At 40.1% G+C, this 17,146-nt stretch overlaps 2 protein-coding genes across 3 annotated transcripts in view; one reads left to right on the plus strand and one right to left on the minus strand.

The window, feature by feature from the left end:
- The window catches only part of LOC126175336 (calponin homology domain-containing protein DDB_G0272472), a 147,914-nt gene extending 139,678 nt beyond the window's left edge, over positions 1–8,236 (minus strand). For both annotated transcript variants that reach the window (XM_049922066.1, XM_049922058.1), the window contains exon 1: positions 8,079–8,236. The gene's annotated coding sequence lies outside the window, so the exon portion shown is untranslated. The remainder of the gene's footprint in view (positions 1–8,078) is intronic.
- Positions 8,237–8,513: 277 nt separating this feature from the next.
- LOC126175327 (bifunctional glutamate/proline--tRNA ligase) overlaps positions 8,514–17,146 on the plus strand; it is a 251,607-nt gene continuing 242,974 nt past the window's right edge. Inside the window, exon 1 of the mRNA XM_049922047.1 lies at positions 8,514–8,777. Coding sequence (XP_049778004.1) covers positions 8,732–8,777 — 46 coding nt within the window. The 5' untranslated portion in view covers positions 8,514–8,731. The remainder of the gene's footprint in view (positions 8,778–17,146) is intronic.

The following is a 17,146-nucleotide window of genomic DNA, read 5'->3' on the forward strand; positions in this document are numbered from 1 at the left end:
GACACCATTCAAGGAGACAAGTCTGTGGCGAACTGCAATTGATAGTAAAGTCGTCGATGAAAAGAGAGCTGGATATGCCTGGCAGGAGACAGACCACAACAGGGTTAATGGCTATAGCAAGGAGGACAACACTCAGGATTGAGCCTTGAGGCACCCTGTCCTCCTGGTCAAAAGTGTTTGACAAGGCCGAACTCAGAAGTATCTTCAACGAACCGCTGAAGGGAACAGGGCAGGCAAACACAGAAGCACAAAAAGCATGAATTACGGAGGATACCAGTTCTCCAGCGGGTGGCATAGCCTTTCTCCAAATAAATAAATATGGCCACAGTCTAGTATTTCCATGAAAAACAGTTCATGACATAGGTTGACAAGATGGTCAACTGCAGAATGGCAAATTCGAAATCCACACTGTGCAGTGGTTAGTGGATTGTGTGACTCGAGCCATGCATGAATCATACATCACCTTGCAAACTCAGCTACTGACATAAATGGGAGGTAGCAAGAAGGAAGACATTTGTCCTTACAGGGCTTAGGTATGGCTATGACAGTGGCTTCACTCCAGCATCTGGGAAATGTGCCATCTTCCCAAACATGATAGTACGTTTGAAGGAGAAAGTGCTTGTACACAAGAGAAAGGTGCTGCAATATCTGAATGTGAGCATCAACCAACCCTGGAGTGGAAGATCGGATTAAGTGAGAGCATGATCCAGCTCCCTCTTAGTAAAGGTGGCATTTTAGCATTCACGAGTCTGCGGAAAAATGGGTGTCACCCGAGCTTCCTCCACTCATTTTCTAGAGAGAAAGGCGGGGTTGTAGTGTGTATAGTGTGAAATCTCTGCAAAACAGCGGCTTAAGGTGTTGGATCCACAATGACTTTTCTGCTATAAGTCAGGCAGGAAATCGGTGAATGGACCTTGGGTCCCAGAGAGCTAGCAGAGGTTGCCTGTACACAACAAAAGAGGTAGTGAAACTGTGAAAAGAACGAGTAAATAAAACCCAGCTACCTTCTTTGTTATCAGGGGGAATGGAACAACAATGTGCATGCAACTGTTTGTAACTAATAAAGTTTGCCATCATAGAATGACGGTTAAAAACACAGAGCACTTCTCTGCGCACAAATCGCATTGCAGTATGCCTCAGTCGATCAGGGGACTGGAAAACGGTGTGGTAAACATGGAGTACAAGGTGTTTGTCAAAGATTGCCAGGGAAGAGAAAGCCTCCAATCAACCTTATAAATCTGCCAAATAGGTTCACACATAGGTGACGTAGTAGTCAACAAACGGATATAACATGGGAAATGGTCGCCTGTGTCAGAGAGAACAGACCACTCCAGACAACGGGCAAGCTGGCAAGTGCAGTACGAGAGGCCCAAATGGACACAAGTGTGCATGGAGTCAGAAAGGAATGTGGGTGCTCCAGTGTTAAGACAGACTAGGTTGAGTCGATTGAGAAGGTCAGCCAAGAGGTTCAGACAGGTTCTGGAAGAGCCCCAAAGGGGATGGTCTGCATTAGTCACCGAGCAGTGAAAAGGGATGAGGTGCCCTGGTGACACTGAATGACAGGGGGATGTAGACTTGCAAAGAGAAAGCTAAAGTGAGGAAGGATAGTGTGGACAACAGGTTGCAGCAGAGTGCTCAGTGAAAAGGTTTGGCTATGAACATCATCCAAGATGAGAAGTATTACTCCCTCACGAGATAGGATGGCGCCCTTGGGTGGGGAAGGTCAAAGTGGACCCGAAGGAAATGCAAGAGGACAGAGCGGTCACAAGGACGCAATTTTATCCCTTGGAGGCATGGATCTAATGCTGTGAATGTTTCACCGGATAAGAGCCATAACGGTATACGAGGAAGTGGTATCAAAGGAAGGGTAGTCATCTTGGCAGGTGCTGAGTGCCGGTCTTCGAAGATTCATTGCTACAGGAAGCTGAGGCTAGAAGATCCTGATCCATGAAATTTACGGAGGTGTCAGCATTCTGACTGGGCTCTCTTGCAGATCCCAGGGCAGAAAAATGGTAGGTGGCGCACTCTGACAAAATGGAGATTGGTCGGGTGAGAATATCACATGGTGGCACCGTTGAAGAGGATCTCTGAATCGAGGAAGGTGTTTGCTGGCTGGAGGGACGTAAAAAGTTCTCGTTTCCTTTTGTCCTTTCCGGACTGCCGGTTGTGTAGCAGGTGATTTCACTGCCAGAGGCAGAGACTTAATGGCTTGTTGCACAGCTGGAGGAGGAGGAGGAGACTATAATGCTGGATGGTAAAATGCAGGATTTTTGACTCACCAACAACTTGCGAGCAGCAGTGTAAGGCACTTTTTCCTTCACCTGGATCTTCCGGATAGCCCATTCATCTCGGTACACAGGATGCTCACACCATGAGGCAGCATTGCTGCCATTACAATTGATGCCACAGGGAGAGGGGGAGGGGGGGGGAGGGGTGGGGGAGGGGGGGGGGGAGGAGGAGGAGGACAGTTGCCCTCATGAGCATCCCTACCACAGGTAACACATTTGGCCGTGTTTTTACAGGACATGCGAGTTTGGTTGTAATGTTGACAATGGTAACAATGCATCAGGTTGGAATGTAACGTCGGACTGTGATAACTTCCTAATCCACTTTGATTTTCAGTGGAAACATTACTCAATCAAACGTGAGAAAAAGAGTGCGCGTAGGCATTAAGGTTGCATCAGCGGTTTTATTAACCGATGGAGTGTAGTGACACCCTGATCAGAGGTAAGTTTGGATATCTCCCTTGGTCAGATCATCAAGCACCAAGTGTAAATAATACCATACGAAGAATACAGCGTTCAATGGTCTTCCACATAAACAGGATAGCCGTGGAGGAGCAAAACTGTAAGTAGCTGTAGGCCTTGAAAATCACAATTGGTCTCCAGAAGCAAAGCCCCATTACATGAACGAGTGGAGGATTTCACAGGGTCTGCAATTGCTTCAACACTTTTCTGAATAATAAACAGATTAACCGTAGCACAGGACTAATCTTGTTCAGTATGTGATACCACGAGGAACCGAGATGCAACTGGGAGAGTCTTTGAATCTTTAGCCTCAATATGTTTACATTTAGTAGACGTAGGCTGAGATGGTGATTGGGTCATTCCCAAAAAATCCCCTTACCAAATAGTGCTAACAGAATAACTGTGGTGATGAGAACATCGACGTGATACACTATATGCTATAATAAAATGACATGGATTGTCATGAAGAGGAGAGAAGGAACATGACTTTACTTCACAAGAAAGAAGAGGAAGCATGACGTCGACATCAATGATGCCTGTCACTTGGGTTCCGAGGTGATCCTCAGTTTGTACAGGCGGCTGGCGGATTTGGTGAAGACCGCTGGCCTCGCACACACAGTGCAAGCAGAGCTCTCTATTTGCAGCATCATTCCCAGAGTGGATCGGGGTCCTTTGGTTTGGAGTCGAGTGGAGGGTCTCAACCAGAGGCTTCATCGACTCTGTGACAGTCTTGGCTGAAGACTTCTAGACTTGCGCTATTGGGTGGGGAATTGTAGGACGCCCCTAGATAGGTCAGAGGTGAACTACACAAAGAAAGTGGCTACTCCGGTAGCACAGTACTTGTGGTGTGCACATGGTTTTTTTTTTAGCCTAGGCAGTAGTGCGAGATGTCCTGATGAACACTCACCAGTCGACGTGCAAGCAGGGAAATCAGGACGCGCTCAGTGTAAAGACACTTCAGCTATCAAGATATTAGCAGTAAATTTTCAGAGTGTTCGGAATAAAGTTCCTGAATTTACTGCCCTCCACGAAGCGTATGGCGTGCAAATTATTCTCGGGACTGAGACCTGGCTGGACCCTGAGATAGGAAGTTCTGAAATATTTAATGAGGGTTGGAATGTGTATCAGAAAGACAGATTAGACACCGTAGGAGGTGGTGTCTTCATAGCAGTTGACAAAAATTTTGTGTCTACTGAGGTCGAAGTAGAGTGTGATTGTGAAGTTATCTGGACACGTTTAACAGGGCTAGGGGAAATAAAATTAATTGTGGGGTGTTATTACCGGCCACCACTTTCCAATGTGACAGTTCTAGAATCATTCAAAGGGAGTCTACATTCTGTATCGCAGAAGTACCCGATTCATGCTATATTAGTCGGAGACGACTTCAATCTACCTAGTATAGACTGGGATGTCTATGGATTCATTAGAGGTGGTACAGACAAGCTGTCGTGTGAATTAATTTTGAACACATTATCCGAAAACTGCCTTGAGCACCTAAATTGACAGCCAACGCGTAATGGAAATATTTTAGATATGGTAACCACGAACAGACCAGACCTCATCGACGGTGTCAGTGTTGAGACAGGGATTAGTGATCATGATGTTGTCATTACGACTATGGTCACGAAAGTTAAAAAGTTGGTCAAAAAGGCTAAGAGAGTATTCTTACTAGAAAGAGCAGATAAGCAGTTATTAGCATCCCACTTAGTAAATGAATCGACTTCATTTACTTCCGGTACGATGGACGTGGAAGAATTATGGGCAAATTTTAAACACATTGTAAATCACGCATTGGAGAAGTATGTGCCGAAAAAGGGGGGTTACGGACGGAAAAGACCCACTGTGATTTAACAGCACAATTCGGAGAATGCTCAGGAAGCAAAGGCAGTTGCATTCGCGATACAAGAAAGATCGGGAGAATGAGGACAGGCAAAAGTTAGTAGACATTCGTGTTGCTGTAAAAAGAGCGATGCGCGAAGAATTCAGCCACTAGCACCATCGTACCTTAGCAAAAGATCTTGCTGAAAACCCAAGGAAATTCTGGTCTTACGTAAAATCGGTAAGCGGGTCGAGGGCTTCCATCCAGTCACTCGCTGATCAGTCTGGCCTGGCAACGGAAGACAGCAAAACAAAAGCTTAAATTTTAAATTTAGCATTTGAGAAATCTTTCATGCAGGAGGATCGTACAAACATAGCGCCGTTTGAGTCTCATACAGATTCCCGTATGGAGGACATAGCGATAGACATCACTGGGGTTGTGAAGCAGCTGAATGGGTTGAAAATAAATAATCGCCAGGTCCTGGTCGGTTTCCAATTCGGTTTTACAGAGAATACTCTACTGCATTGGCTCCTTACTTATCTTGCATTTATCGCAAATCTCTTGCCCAACGTAAAATCCCGAGCGACTGGAAAAAAGTGCAGGTGACGCCTGTATATAAGAAGGGTAGAAGGACAGATCCTCAAAATTACACACCAATATCCTTAACATCGGTTTGTTGCAGGATTCTAGAGCATATGGGATTGGTTCCCAAATATGTGAGTGGCTTGAAGACTTCTTAAGTAATAGAACCCAGTATGTTGTCCTCGATGGTGAGTGTTCATCGGAGGTGAGAGTATCATCTGGAGTGCCCCAGGGAAGTGTGGTAGGTCCGCTGTTGTTTTCTATCTACATAAATGATCTTTCGGATAGGGTGGATAGCAATGTTCGGCTGTTTTTGCTGATGATGCTGTGGTGTATGGGAAGGTGTCTTCGTTGAGTAACTGTAGAAGGATACGAGATGACTTGGACAGGATTTGTGATTGGTGTAAAGAATGGCAGCTAACTCTAAATATAGATAAATGTAAATTAATGCAGATGAATAGGAAAAAGACTCCTGTAATGTTTGAATACTCGATTAGTGTAGCGCTCGACACAGTCACATCGAATAAATATTTGGGCGTAACATTGCAGAGCAATATGAAGTGGGACAAGCATGTAATGCCAGTTGTGGGGAAGGCAGGTCATAGGTAGAATTTTGGGAAGATGTGGTTCATCTGTAAAGAAGACCGCTTATAAAACACTAATACGACCTATTCTTCAGTACTGCTCGAGCATTTGGGATCCCTATCAGGTCGGACTGAGAGAGGACATAGAAGCAATTCAGAGGCAGGCTGCTAGATTTGTTACTGGTAGGTTCGATCATCATGCGAGTGTTACGGAAATGCTTCAGAAACTCGGGTTGGAGTCTCTAAAGGAAAGGAGGTGCTCTTTTCGTGAATCGCTACTGAGGAAATTTAGAGAACCAGCATTTGAGGCTGACCGCGGTACAATTTTACTGCCGCCAACTTACATTTCGCGGAAAGATCACAAAGATAAGATAAGAGAAATTAGGGCTCGTACAGAGGCATATAGGCAGTCATTTTTCCCTCGTTCTGTTTGGGAGTGGAACAGGGAGAGAAGATGCTAGTTGTGGTACGAGGTACCCTCCGCCAAGCACCGTATGGTGGATTGCGGAGTATGTATGTAGATGTAGTTGTAAGTATAACTGGGATGTCAATGGCTTCATTGCAGGGGGATAGACACACACAGTCATGCAAAATACTTTTAAACGTGTTTTATGAAAATTGTATTGAGCAGCTAGCTCGGCAGCCCACATGCAGCGGAAATATCATACATCTTGTAGCTACAAACAGGCTAGACCTCACTGACAATGTCAGTATAGAAACAGGGATTAGCAATCTTGATGCAATTATAGCAACATTAATTACGAAAGTTAATAAATCAGTCAAGAAGGCTGGGAGTGTGTTTCACTAGATAGAGCAGGTAAGTAGTTATTAACATCTCACTTAGACAGTGAATTGGCATCACTTAGTTCCAGTAAGATGGATGTAGAGGAATTGTGGCAAAGTTTAGGCAGACTGGCAATCACAGTAAGCAGAGTTACATGCCTAGTAAGTAGATAAAGAATAGATGGGAGGAGGAGGAGGAGATTAGTGTTTAACGTCCCGTCGACAACGAGGTCATTAGAGACGGAGCGCAAGCTCGGGTGAGGGAAGGATGGGGAAGGAAATCGGCCGTGCCCTTTCAAAGGAACCATCCCGGCATTTGCCTGAAGCGATTTAGGGAAATCACGGAAAACCTAAATCAGGATGGCTGGAGACGGGATTGAACCGTCGTCCTCCCAAATGAGAGTCCAGTGTGCTAACCACTGCGCCACCTCGCTCGGTACAAAGAATATATGGTTTAATAACAAAATCCAACAGATGCCGAGGAATTAAAGGCTGATGCACTCTCAGTTCAACAGGGAATGCACAAACGACAAGCGAAGATTAGTAAGATTTCTGCCTCTCTGAAAAGATTTATGGACGAAGCACATGACAACTACCACCATCACACATTAGCAAAAGATCTGGCAGAGAACTTGGGAAAATTTTAGTCTTGCGTAAAATTGCTAAGGCGTCTAAGGCTTCTATTCAGTCACTTGGCCAGTTTGGTGTGGCAGTCGAAGATAGCAAAACAAAAGCTGAAGTTTTAAATTTCACATTCAAGAAATCATTCACACAGGAAAATCATACAAAAATACCAGTTTGCTGGTAACTAATCTTTTTCCCTTCCTGTAGCGCATATCACTAGCCTACTCAAAGCTGACTGCTACTAACTCAAATTTCAATCAACAAAAAATAACTTCCGATTCGTCGTAAGTGGTAAATAGGAAAAGGGAGCCTGAAAATGTGAAATAACCTTCTCTTCGACAAAGAAGTCATTAAAGCCAGTATAACTACTTAACTGATAAGTACCTCTTTTACTAAATATATCATTCCATTTGGGCCTACGTGGTAGTACATGAACTCAACCCATATATTTGAGTAGATAACAGAATAAAATACGCTATAAAGCATTATTTTATTTTTGAATCACTAGCGTATGTCATTTTCACTCTCTACTAAATCTTTACTAATAAGTCACCAACATGCAAGCTGAAACTTTTGCATTTTACTTACATACATATTACGAAACATTCCATATGACAAGCACTACAGAAAAACATCCAATGAATTCTGCTTTTGCAAGACAAAACAAATACATTAAAAAAAAAAAAAAAAAAGTCATCAGTCAGTTCAGTCATAAAACATTTTCAGCTTTCCTACTGAATCTCAGCATAACGGAAAATACAACGAACTGGGTTACAGGAATTTCTGCAACTTTAAAGTAGCTGTTTTAGGACTTAACGCTATATTAATAACATCCCCAACAAAGAAACTGTTGACACTCAAGTAACGCTTAAGTTTCGAGCTTTCACATTTCATCCCTAGTAATCACAACACTACGACAATATTTTGAACAATGCTTACTAGTATTAGCTCCGAGACTTCCGCTGGTTTAGTATACAAGCTTCTTTAGGGTTAGATAAACAAAAAAAACTACGTACAAAACTCATCAACTTCGTAACGCTCACACATACCCTAAAAACTTAAAATCTCATAACCGCCACACAACTTCAGCTAACCAATCGGAGACGACTTAGGCAAAGTATTCATGAATGAAAGATATAAGACCCACTATTTACGCTTAAAGAGAAACTCTTATGTTTCACTTTCAACGGCATGTTCCGAATTTAAAAAAGCATTATGTTTTGACCAATTTTGTAACACTTTCATGTGAAATTTGCAGAAAATAAATATTAAATATATACGATTGTATATACTCAAAAGGGACACGCTTGTCTTTGCTATGCACTTCACAGTAATTTTCAGAGTATAGGTGTAGGTGTTAACTCTTCTTAGTAATATATCATGCGACGTATCTTAAAGTTTTATATTTCTACGTTTCTTTAGTAGAAAGCGCTTGCCTCGATTATTATGTTTTTATTCTAACGTCCTTGCTCGGTTATAATCACAAGTCACAACGGTGTTATCGTTGGATTGTTTGTCGTCGTAATTGTGTGGGTGTGCAGTGTGCACGTGTGCTTGGCTTGGTGTGGAGTAAGGAATTGTTTGTTGTGAAAATGACTGTGAAGGTTTTCATCGCAAGTGCAGACAAACCTCCGATATGTAAGAAAGCTTTATTTATGTTTATTTTTACTGGCAATGTTGACTCTTGTATTGTTGGTTTAACTGTACGAGGAATACACGGTACACTGTTTTCGTCTGTCGTAAGCAGTAGATGTCATTAATGCAACAGCAGAAAGGGAATTCTTTTTGCCACAGAAAATCGCAACAAAAATGTGATCTCCAGTTAGCTTTCTCGCAAAATTCTGAACTATGCGAAGTACTTCCGTTGGACATCTTCGACAGTGATCATGAAGGGAAAATAGTGCAATTTGGACTTAACGTAGGGAAGTATATAAGTGTAGTACTGACAGGCGTTATTAGTATCGCGCACTAGACCTAAAAGTAACAGGGATATAGAACGTAATAGTACTACACGACGTGCCCAGTCACACACCCATCTTTGGCGTACAGAATACAAATATTGTTGTGAAGATATCGAACGGTATGATTAACAAGACCTACCGTGCCTTGCCACTGCTCTCCGTTCGCAAGATCATTGAAAAGCAAGCTAATGCTAATTGGCGTTAAGATGCCCTGCATGCCACAAGGCTATTACAGACCGAATTTGTTTATTGGATAAAGAAATTCGTAGAAGTTACATAGGGATGCCCTTTCCACGTTTCCTAGTTTATGTACAGTATATTATTATGTATTTGTTTTTATTCATTCAAGGTTCATCTCTCAGTGATATTGGAATTGTCATGTTAATACAACAAAAACAAATAGTCAAAAATACATACACAAAATATGTAAGTATGCTCGTTAATCACAGGGAAGGGTGGTCAGTGATGGTCTTGATGAAGGAGCTATCCGTGCATTTAGCATCAGAATGACTGCACAAAGTGGGCCCCATCCTCCTGACTATGAGGTCAGTGTCTTGACAGCTGCTCCTCCACATTGTCGGCTCTTACTGTACGACGTTGCTTGATTTATGTACAGTTTTCTTCTGCTATTTTATAAAACATAGGTTATCTCTTCTTCACCACACATTAAGGACACCAAATGGTTTCTCTAGGCCACAAAGATACTGCTGTGCTCCTGCACTAACTCCCGTCTGTTCGGACAAATTACTCCTTGGTCACCGAAATTCAACTGTGCTCCATGTTTATATTCCTGTTCACTTTTAAAACTGAGTTAGCATCAGCCCCCCCCCCCCCTCCATGATGAATAAAATGTTGAACTCGAGAAAAAGACAGGGCATTACTACCATGTGCATTAGATCTTGACATGATTTTATTGTAAAAGCAATAAACCATGATTGTGTATTGAAATGTGGCACATTGTTGTATTGTACTTCTTTCATTATTACTCACTCTTCTTAAGTCCTTCAGCTGATCATTAATTGTGTAGTAGTTGGTTAGTCGATCCATGAATTCATTACATGATAAATAATAATGATGTGGACAAGTCATCTTAAATTTGCATTCGAAGTTAATTTGTTAATTGCAGAACATTTATAAGTTTCTTGTTAAATATGCAGATGTGCTTTAATAATTCCAACTCACCACCTTTTACACATTACAATAATAAAAATTCTTCTGCAGAAAGGAAGGTGTTGTCAGGGAGAAACTTTTTCAGTGTGTTTTCAATCTTTACTGTGCTGTCTGTCAGACATTTTATGTGATGTACCCAGTGATAAAAAATTTTAGTTGCTACATAGTGCACCCATTTTTGTGGTAAAGACAACCTTAATGTGGAATAATGAATATAATTTTTCCTTCTGGTATTGTAATTATGTGCATCATAGTTCTTTTTAAACTGCAGTGGTTTATTTACAAAAAACAACGTCAGGGAATAAATATACTGTGAAGCAGTAATCAGAATGCCCAACTAGGGTGAAGTGGGATAAGTGTAACCACGTTTTGGCTTAGTTCAACTTTGACACCAAATTGCCAACTTGTTATTGAAGATATTATTTTGAAATTTTTCATGCTTAAAGTTTAACTTATTGACTTTTAAACAATCTACATTTTGTTTTTGAAAAAAGAAATTATATGGTCAATTAATTGTTTTCAAAATTTTGTGTTGTGAGGTTACACTTGCCCCATGGTTCGGGGCAAGTGTAACCCCGCAATGTTGTACCCATACAGAGCATTGTAAAATAGACTTGGGGTAAGTGACCTGATTACCCAATTTTTACTGAACTTGAGGATTTTTAAATTATTAAAATATCTTAAATTTTACTCAAGATATGAACTTTTTTGCACACGCCTCTTTGTATATTATGAAATACACAGAAAATGTTAGCTAAACTAAAAAATAAGTGTTAGCCTAAACCATAAAACACTGAAACAGAATGCTTCATAGATGATTTATTTTTATTTTGGGCCAGTAATTTATTAGTTTGAATTCTACAAAAGTAATATTTTTTTCTTTAGTAGGCAATTTAACAAAAATAATAAAATATCTAGTATCAAGAGAAAAGAAAAATTCACTTTATAAGTTCACTTTCTATTATTTTTCATGGTATTTGAACTCAAGTTGTTGGCAATTTGTGTTAACACTAAACTGCCCTAATTCAACTTATTATATTCACACTTAGGCCCTAACTGTTATTTAGTCACTGAATCTTGTATGAATAAAATGTAACACCAAATGTCAGGTCTCCCCTGCGACTCAAAGTAGGCTCAGGCAGCACTGGAATGACGTCAGAGGATGGAACTTCCGTCTCATCTCTTCTACCAGGCCAGTAGAATGTGGTGTCATGCTTTGTCTTATTTTTGCATCTGAGGAAAATCACTAATTTTGGTAACATGGCCAATAAAATGAACCTTCTTACATTTTGTTGAAAAAGCTACCAGAACATAGTTTCCAACTGTAATTTTATCTTTGGCTTCAAAAAAGTTTGCCTGTTTTTCTTCTTCACAGTTTATCATTTCTTTCCTGAGATCATCCAGTGTTATTATGGTCCCATTTTCTTCATCACCACTTATTAAAGATAGGCCTCCTTCAGTTTCACTTTCTTCACTTGTTGATTCAACTTCCAGTCCCACATGAGCAATCAGGGATTTTTTTTCCACAACATTCCCAAATGCCATTTCGGATAAAGTAACAGCACTTTGTTTGGAAGATTTACTTTTCATTACCAAGCCCTTTTTTATGTCAATAATTCTCTTTCGTTTTGTTTTCTCCTTATTATTCTTGTTTCCTTTGAAATCTTTTTCTTTATAGATGGCATCTTGAAAAGTGATAACTTCAGATCCTGGTGCAATTCTTTCCTTCTTTGTTTTACCAGTGGAATTACACTATCGGACTGTGTCATATTTTATAAAAGGAAACGTGGTTTAAAAATATAGTAGACTTAAATAAAAAATAAAATATATCTCACACAAACTCCATATGTACAGGATGGCCAGTTTAGTTGATCTAGTGTGATAGCAAAAACAAGGTTACAGCTTAAACAAATAAATCTGTTCCGGTAAGTTTGTTTGGGGCAAGTGTAACCCCCCCCCCTCCCCCCCCCCCCCCCCCCCCCCCCCCCCCCCCGGTTACACTTGCCCCAGCCTGTTGGTTACACTTGCCCCACATAGGAAAAAGTTGGGGTAAGTGTAACCATGCCTGGCATATCAAGAGCTTTATCAGTAGAGTAAAATGAATCTCATATTTGAAACTGTCATGCAAAAGTTAGTTTGTAACCAAAAAATTATGCAGTTATCTTTAAAACTGCAAGAATGACAGACTACCAAATTCTGAGCGTGTCACTCACTCAGAGTGAAAATGTAGACGTCAATTCAAGTCCAAAAATTAATTACTAATTTATGTCAGATTTGACAACTTATGGTTAAATATAACAAAGAAAGGAGTAAATTAATATGTGTGATAGGTCAGAGGTAAAAATACAGCTTCTTTAAGGCACCATAAGCTGTGGTTACACTAAACCCATGGTTACACTTACCCCACTTCACCCTACTTAAATAGATGTCTGCAAGATAGTCGTGGGTGAACACTGCATATTTGTTGGATGTAAGGTCCGCCAGTTATGCAAAACACCATTTTTCCAAGTTCCCAAGCATGTTTCAGCACCTCTGTACGATCATCAGTGGGTTTTTACTTAACCTGTAATGTGAACATTTTTGCTAAATGATTACAAAATTATGTGGATATTTAGTTCAAACAATAATTCGTTTCTTTTTGTTGGTAGGAATATTCCATGTAAAGTAGGGCACACTTACAATATTCAAAAGTTTAAAATTTGGTACTTTTTATGTATTTTTTGAAAAGGTTGGACTTTTTATTTTACTCTAAAGCAACAATGGTTTGTGTCCCATCATTGCTTTCCCTCCATAATTTGTAGAGATTTTTATAACTCCATATGTTTTTCAATTGATGAGAGCATGACTTATTGTAGATTTTGGACCTTCATTTCAACTAATTGGCAGTTAAGAACTAGCATATCATTATTTATATTACTGTTACATACCGTAATGTATTCCATAAAGAGTATTAAACAGAATTAGGAAAATTATAGGTTGGGGTAAATAATACAACAGCATGTACTTTCATGTAACATGAGTCACTTTCATGTAATTGAGTTTTTATACCAAGAGAGATAATAGATATAGAATTTAAGAAGCGGCTAGAAAAAGTCAGCAGAAGCAGAAACAAAAGTTTCTACCGTTGAGCCAACATAAGCAAGGACTGTTATTACAAGAAAGAAGAGCTAAAAAACAGGGAGAGAGTTAAAAAAACATAGGCAACATAAGATGCAAGATAAGCAACCTAGTAAAGCAAGTTTGTTATTGTATGTCACATAGTGCTCTGGATAAAGCCATGGCTTGAGTGCTGCAATTGCTTACATTAGCAATGTACTGTCAACTATACCTGAAAATGTGAAGGAAGTTTCAATCTGGTCAGAGGGACCTGCGTCACAACTCAAAAACAAATGTATTACTACTGCTGTATCACAGTTTCAATCATTTCATAATGTGGAAATATACTGGAACTTATTTGCTACATCCCATGGTAAAGGAGACGTAGATTCAATTGGTGCAGTTGCGGAACAGCTAGTGGGGAATGAGTCGAAAAGCGAAAATGTATAGTAGGTGATGCATCTTTTGCTCAGGTAGCTGCAAGTACCATGACTATGCAGGTTTTTCATGTGTCTATTGATGAAATTTAAGGAATCAATGCGAAACTTAATCTTGCTCAAATATTTTCTTTAGCACTGTCAGTACCAAACATAAAAATCATTCATTGCTTTCACTACAAGAAATGAGTACTACAGACATATCCGATGTCTCCAAAGAATTTTGCTGCTGCAGATCATCATACTGAAGAAATTATAGAAAGTAGAATATCACAGTAAATTCAATGCTGGAGAAGTACATGCAGTTTTTGGAAATTCTTACTTAATCAGTGCAATGGAGTGCACTGGAAATGACTTGTAAAATATGATGAAATTATAAAGAAAATTAATCCACTTGTTGTCAGTGCAAGAGGATATTTTTGGTTCTCTGACTTTTAATTTAATTTACTGTTCATTTTCCGAGATGTCATGCTCTTATTATTTTTTATAGTGTTTCAAAAGTTAAATGTTAATGTTACATTTATCTTATTTGCCACATAGCATCATATTTTCATTTCCCTGCTTGCAGGAAAAAAGTTTTTTCAACAAGAAGTAGCAAGTAACATGAATCACGTAACATTGTGTCACACGCCTTTTTCAATGTATTACAGTATTTCAAATGGCATAAATATTTTTAGTAATATCTAATTCTATCATTTAAATGCCAATCTAACATGCATTTTATGTGAAACTGGCCGTATCGAAAGTGGTTCTATCAGTATTACCCAGTTCTATGGTAACTAATCTTTAAGAAAGAAAGTCTTCATTGCTCATGTAGTTATTCATCATCTGGATTTGCAGCTGCTTGTGTTTACTGTGTTTGCAGTTAAAATTGTTCGATGTAAGATCTGCCAGTTATGCAAAACACCATTTTTCCAAGTTCCCAAACATGTTTCGGCACCTCTGTGCCATCGTCAGTGGGTTTCTGTTTTATTTAATCTGTAATGTGAACATTTTTACTAAACTATTACAAAATTATGTTGATATTTAGTTCAGTTAGCAATTCTTTTTTGGTACCTACAGTGAAAAGCTACATGTAATAAATAATACACAAGTGGTCATGGAAAAACCATGCAAACAGAGTGTGAAGGTGCCAGGAGATTCCACGGTGACTCACGATATATTTGGAAATCAGTGTTTTATTACGTTGACTTGTTATCAATCTATAAACCAGTATTTTCTTTTGTGAATCATCACCATGAACCATGGACCTTACCGCTGGTGGGGAGGCTTGCATACCTCAGCAATACAGATAGCCGTACCATAGGTGCAACCACAATGGAGGGGTATCTGTTGACAGCCCAGACAAATGTGTGGTTTCTGAAGAGGGACAGCAGCCTTTTCAGTAGTCGCAGGGGCAACAGTCTGGATCATTGACCGACCTGGCCTTGTAACACTGGCCTTGCTGTTCTGGTACTTCGAACGGCTGAAAGCGAGGGGAGACTACAGCCATAATTTTTCCCGAGGGCATGCAGCTTTACTGTATGGTTAAATGATGATGGTGTCTTCTTGGGTAAAATATTCCGGAGGTAAAAATAGTCCCGCCATTCGCATGTATGGGAGGGGACTACTCAGGAGGACGTTGTTATCAGGAGAAAGAAAACTGGTGTTCTACAGATCGGAGCATGGAATGTCAGATCCCTTAATCGTGCAGGTAGGTTAGAAAATTTAAGAAGGGCAATGGATAGGTTAAAGTTAGGTATAGTGGGAATTAGTGAAGTTCAGTGGCAGGAGGAACAAGACTTCTGGTCAGGTGAATACAGGGTTATAAATACAAAATCAAATACGGGTGATGCAGGGGTAGGTTTAATAATGAATAGCAAAATAGGAATGCGAGTAAGCTACTACAAACAGCATAGTGAACGCATTATTATGGCCAAGATAGATACGAAGCCCACGCCTACCACAGTAGTACAAGCTTATATGCCAACTAGCTCTGCAGATGATGAAGAGATCAACGAAATATATGACGAGATAAAAGAAATTATTCAGATAGTGAAGAGAGACGAAAATTTTGATAGTCATGGGTGACTGGAACTCGGTAGTAGGAAGAGGAAGAGAAGGAAACGTAGTAGGTGAATATAGAATGGGACTAAGGAATGAAAGAGGAAGCTGCCTGGTAGAATTTTGCACAGAGCACAACTTAATCATAGCTAACACTTGGTTCAAGAATCATAAAAGAAGGCTGTATACATGGAAGAAGCCTGGAGATACTGACAGTTTTCAGATAGATTATATAATGGTAAAAAAGAGATTCAGGAACCAGGTTTTAAATTGTAAGACATTTCCAGGGGCAGATGTGGACTCTGACCACAATCTGTTGGTTATGAACTGTAGATTAAAATGGAAGAAACCACAAAAAGGTGGCAATTTGAGCAGATGGGACCTGGATAAACTGAAAGAACCAGAAGTTGTAGAGAGTTCCAGGGAGAGCATTAGGGAACAACCGACAAGAAGGGGGGAAAGAAATACAGTAGAAGAAGAATGGGTAGCTTTGAGAGATGAAATAGTGAAGGCAGCAGAGGCTCACATAGGTAAAAAGACGAGGACTAATAGAAATCCTTGGGTAACAGAAGAGATATTGAATTTCATTGATGAAAGGAGAAAGTACAAAAATGTAGTGAATGAAGCAGGCAAAACGTCTCAAAAATGAGATCAACAGGAATTGCAAAATGACTTAGCAGGGATGGCTAGAGGGCAGATGTAAGGACGTAGAGGCGCATATCGCTAGGGGTAAGATAGATACTGCCAACAAGAAAATTAAAGACACCTTTGGAGAAAAGAGAACCACTCGCATGAATATCAAGAGCCCAGATGGAAACCCAGTTCCAAGCAAAGAAGGGAAAGCAGAAAGGTGAAAGGAGTATATAGAGGGTCTATACAAGGGCGATGTTCTTGACTAACTATATTATAGGAATGGAAGAGAAAGTAGATGAAGATGAAATGGGAGATACTATACGGCATGAAGAGTTTGACAGGGCACTGAAAGACCTAAGTCGAAACAAGGCCCTGGGAGTAGACAACATTCCATTAGAACTACTGACAGCATTGGGAGAGCCAGTCCTGACAAAAGTCTACCATCGGGTGAGCAAGATGTATGAGACAGGCGAAATTCCCTCAGACTTCAAAAAGAATATAATAATTCCAATCCCAAAGAAAGCAGGTGTTGACAGATGTGAAAATTACTGAACTATCAGTTTAATAAGTCACAGCTGCAAAATACTAACGCGAATACTTTACAGACGAATGGAAAAACTGGTAGAAGCCGACCTCGGGGAAGATCAGTTTATACTGACCCTATGAC

The sequence above is a fragment of the Schistocerca cancellata genome, chromosome 1 (assembly GCF_023864275.1).
Source record: "Schistocerca cancellata isolate TAMUIC-IGC-003103 chromosome 1, iqSchCanc2.1, whole genome shotgun sequence".
Classification (NCBI taxonomy): Eukaryota; Metazoa; Arthropoda; class Insecta; order Orthoptera; family Acrididae; genus Schistocerca; species Schistocerca cancellata.